This window comes from Macadamia integrifolia, chromosome 8 (genome assembly GCF_013358625.1).
Source record: "Macadamia integrifolia cultivar HAES 741 chromosome 8, SCU_Mint_v3, whole genome shotgun sequence".
NCBI classification, from domain to species: domain Eukaryota; kingdom Viridiplantae; phylum Streptophyta; class Magnoliopsida; order Proteales; family Proteaceae; genus Macadamia; species Macadamia integrifolia.
In genome coordinates this window covers 27,916,062-27,920,197 of record NC_056564.1, presented here as the reverse complement: position 1 = coordinate 27,920,197, position 4,136 = coordinate 27,916,062, and the positions used below count along the sequence as shown (strand labels likewise).

Below are 4,136 nucleotides of genomic sequence, written 5' to 3'. Positions count from 1 at the left end.
TTTTTGGGTGGTAAGATGATTGATGAAGATGAAACAGAGGGGTTTTATGAGGAAACTTGTCAAACTACCATTTTCTAGAGAGATTTGATGCACTTTTTTCCAATAGATTTATCCCTATCAAATCCTTACATGGTTTTGATAAGCTTGTCATCTAAGTAGCCAATCCTCAATCTCGGTTAGAATAATGATGTGCCAATTCATTCTATCCATTGAATGAATATAGCCTGGACTAGCCACATATCGAATTCCATTAACCTAATTCAACCAAATATACTCTCATGCATTTCCATATAAGCCAATGCATGCCTATTCTCCAACCACCACCTACCATGCGCTCTCTCATATTCCTGAATTTTCAAAAACCAATTTTGCCACTTGGCAATATCAACATGTTCACAAAACTTAAAACCCGTCTAATTTACCATGTGATAAAAAAATTTGGTTGTTCTAAAAGTTCAATAAACCCATTTATTAACTACCATGTGTTTTGAATGATACAAATTATTTAAATATATTAGAGAGAAGCCATTGAAGACCAATCAATTGTTTCTTACTCATTTTTTTTTTTCGAATACTAGATTGTGACAAGTCTTGTCACAAGGATATGCACAGTCGATCGCCTTAACTCCTGCCCGGTCGAAATACCAGTCACCAACAGATTGTGCAATTCCCTGCATATTGTTAAACATCACAATGAGAAAATTGGGAAGGGAAACCCAAAAAGGAAAAAAAAAAATGTCTTATAGAAATGGTACCAGTTCCCTAAAAATTGGATTTCAACAATTATGCTATTCATCTATTTCTAAATATTCTAGATCCAATAAACTGCTGGTTGTCATCTATGATTACTCCCAAGTTATACTTCATATAACAGTACTAGTAAATATGAGTCATGAGAGACTATATTTTTCTGGTTTTCCAAAATTTACTTGCAAAGTTATTAGGTTGAATACCATAGGAAGCCCCAAACCCCCGAGGCTTCATCTCATATTGTGAATTCTTTGGATGCCTTACCATAAAAAATTTTAAAAGACATACTCTTATTATCATCTTTCCAGATCCATTAATCTATATATATTTTCGTATTAATTTTTTCCTTTTTTTTTTCATATTTTATTTCTCTATGTTTGGTTCCGGGTGAAAACTATTAAGAGATTCAGTTAGATTGGGCATGCCTTGCTCCCAATAAGGGGTGATTCATCAGCAAACCATGTATCCTGTCTCTCAGTCTGGCAGTGAGCAAAACATGAATTTATGAATAAACCATTTTCCCTGGACATTGAGAAGCCTTTTATAGCATTGAGCATTTGGTTCCTGAAGCCTGCGGGAAATCAAAGACAAATGTTAATATTAAAACTTCAGTAACTTCAGATTGTATTTCAAGATTGGTTACAATTAAGATTCAAGAAAATACCTTGGAGAAATTGTATTTGTGATGCAGTGCAGTTTGCATGATTCAATTTACATTCATGCCAATCGCCATGTGGGTCAGCTGATGGTGGAGCTAAACTGGCTTGGAGCTGATGAAAGTGAAATCAATCAGCTTTTCTGAACTATTTAGTCAACTGGTTTCGTGATTGTTATTTACACCAAAACATTACCCGAATATGAGCCACCACATGGAGTTTATTTTTCTAACAAATCCCAGATTAAAGGAATTTAGTGCTTCCAAACAAAACATAGCCCAGGAGGTGCAAATGGAAGGGGATGCCCAGTGAGAAATGAACATGATCCCACCCAAATTTTCTATTAGAATATAGCAGCTAGCCAGGATGAAGCACAACTGCATGATAAATTTTTCCTGTGTCAATTGGCTGATTTGGACCGTGGAAAGGGTTGTCAATGAGAAATGCCAGCTTGGCTTGTTTGTAAGCTTGGTTTGTTGGGATGTACTTGAGATGTGCTTGAGATGAGATTTGTGGCTTGGGAAATGAACCCAAGCCTCAGCATAAGCTCAATCAGCTAAAGAAGCCTGACCAAAGCTGTGGTTTTCTCAAGGTCATATGTATATCACAATATCACATGGTATGATTATTATATCAGACAATAAGAAACAAGTAGGAACAAGTTTTTTCAGTATTAATTTTGTTGACATGTTTGAGTTGAGAGCATTAATCCATTGGCATCATGGACTTCAGGCCTTATCGAATAAATATGGCCGGCGGATTAAGTGAATGAGCTGAGCCAAGCCTGTGCTATAAGCCCAAAACCTTAATGAACCAAATGGAGCCTAATACCAGAGGATGAAGCTGAACCGAACTGCAAAACCTTAACTCAAACTAGTTGCAGTCCTAATTTAGGCTAACCATAGGGGTACCCAAAACTTTAATGTTCCAGACTCTTTTGAATTGCAAAGGAAAGCAGAGGACTGGGGGAAAAAAAACCCAAAAAGTCCAAGCTGCCATGTGATGGCAGCAAATCCTGCAGTGGCTATTTACTGTCTCAATAAATGAATTGAAATTGAACTGTTCAAAGAAACAAATGATTACCTGCCATGCATCATAGGCTGCATTCAGAAGAAAAAGGGGAGTCTTAATGTTGGAAATTAAGTTTTGAGGAAAGAAGCACTGAAATGGAAAACAAGGACAACACAAGAATAAGTCAAAGATCAATAAAAGGGGATTGATCAACAAAAAAATAAATAGATAAATCAGAGACCTACTCTTAGCCATCTCCAAATATACCCCTCCAATCCAAGAAAAGAGAAATGGAAAAAAAGGTAATATAAAGAAGACTCATAATTTAATGCTCTTTCTTTGATTCCCTTCTAAACGTCAATTCTTTGCATTAAATCAAGAAAAGGAAAAGGATTACCGAAGTCGGATCCATGTTGACAGTACAAGTCCCTGGTAGGTTCTTTTGCACACCCTGAGATTATCATACAAGCTTCCATAAGCTACTGCAATCCAACTAGTCAATGAAGCTTTGAAGTGAATCCCATTTATTACTCAAGAAAAGCATTCACAAAAGATATTTTTAATGCTTAATTATGAACTTATACAGCTAAAGATAGCTCTACCCTGACATGATTAATTAAAAAATATGCACATCCTGCCACACAAACAACTAAGCACAAGACCAAAAAGATACACCGATCTTCTATTATCTTTCTACAAGTCTAAATTTTATTAACGACAAGGAAAAAGAGCCTTTGTAGTATAGAAGACCTATGCAAATGGTAATACAGATCCTAGTTACAAAAGAGAAGACCACTCATTTCCAATTCTGGGAATAGTAGAACTTTTGAATTCCTTGCAAACTGAAACTAAAAATGGATTGTTTTAATAGTCCTACAAGTTAATTCATAGGCAGGTATTGCCCTGTATACATGTTCTCCCTCAACGCCCCATTCCTGGCTAATGCATCCACAAGGAACTTCCTTATCTGGGCCTCCATGATAGTTATGTGTTCCTCACCACAGCTAAAGATAGCTCTACCCTGACATAATTAATTAAAAAATATGCGCATCCTGCCACACAAACAATTAAGCACAAGACCAAAAAGATACACCGACCTTCAATTATCTTTCTACAAGTCTAAATTTTATTAACGACAAGGAAAAAGAGCCTTCGTAGTATAGAAGACCTATGCAAAATGGTAATACAGACCCTAGTTACAAAAGAGAAGGCCACTCATTTCCAATTCTGGGAATAGTAGAACTTTTGAATTCCTTGCAAACTGAAACTAAAAATGGATTGTTTTACCCTGTATACATGTTCTCCCTCAATGCCCCATCCCTGGCTAAATCCACAAGGAACTTCCTTATCTGGGCCTCCATGATAGTTATGTGTTCCTCACCACAGCTAAAGATCAGGCACACCAAATCAGTTGAGCAAATCTCCAGAGGCCTCAATGGGCATATGAGAGCCAATCTATGACTATGGTCAACTTAGACCAACAAAAGGGAGAAACTTACAAGGATTTCAAATGAAATTTCTAAATTTGGCGTATGAAACCTTCATTTTTTTTATATTTTTGACTGGTTGTTTAAGGCACCAATCCATAATACAGCAACCATAATTCACCAGTGTACCACCACCAGGATGTGCAAGGGAAGTTATGACATCCAGAAAAAAATATTCTACTCCAAAAAATATATATGGTTTGATTATTAGAAAGAAAAGGAAAAAAAAAAA

At 36.2% G+C, this 4,136-nt stretch overlaps 1 protein-coding gene across 1 annotated transcript in view; it reads right to left on the bottom strand.

Moving 5' to 3' along the window:
* Positions 1-437: 437 nt before the first annotated feature.
* The window catches only part of LOC122087183 (pectin acetylesterase 12-like), a 10,770-nt gene continuing 7,071 nt past the window's right edge, over positions 438-4,136 (bottom strand). The window contains exons 8-12 of the mRNA XM_042656226.1: positions 2,815-2,868; positions 2,490-2,567; positions 1,415-1,520; positions 1,176-1,321; positions 438-671 (exon numbers count right to left, since the gene is read on the bottom strand). Coding sequence (XP_042512160.1) covers positions 555-671; positions 1,176-1,321; positions 1,415-1,520; positions 2,490-2,567; positions 2,815-2,868 — 501 coding nt within the window. The 3' untranslated portion in view covers positions 438-554. The remainder of the gene's footprint in view (positions 672-1,175; positions 1,322-1,414; positions 1,521-2,489; positions 2,568-2,814; positions 2,869-4,136) is intronic.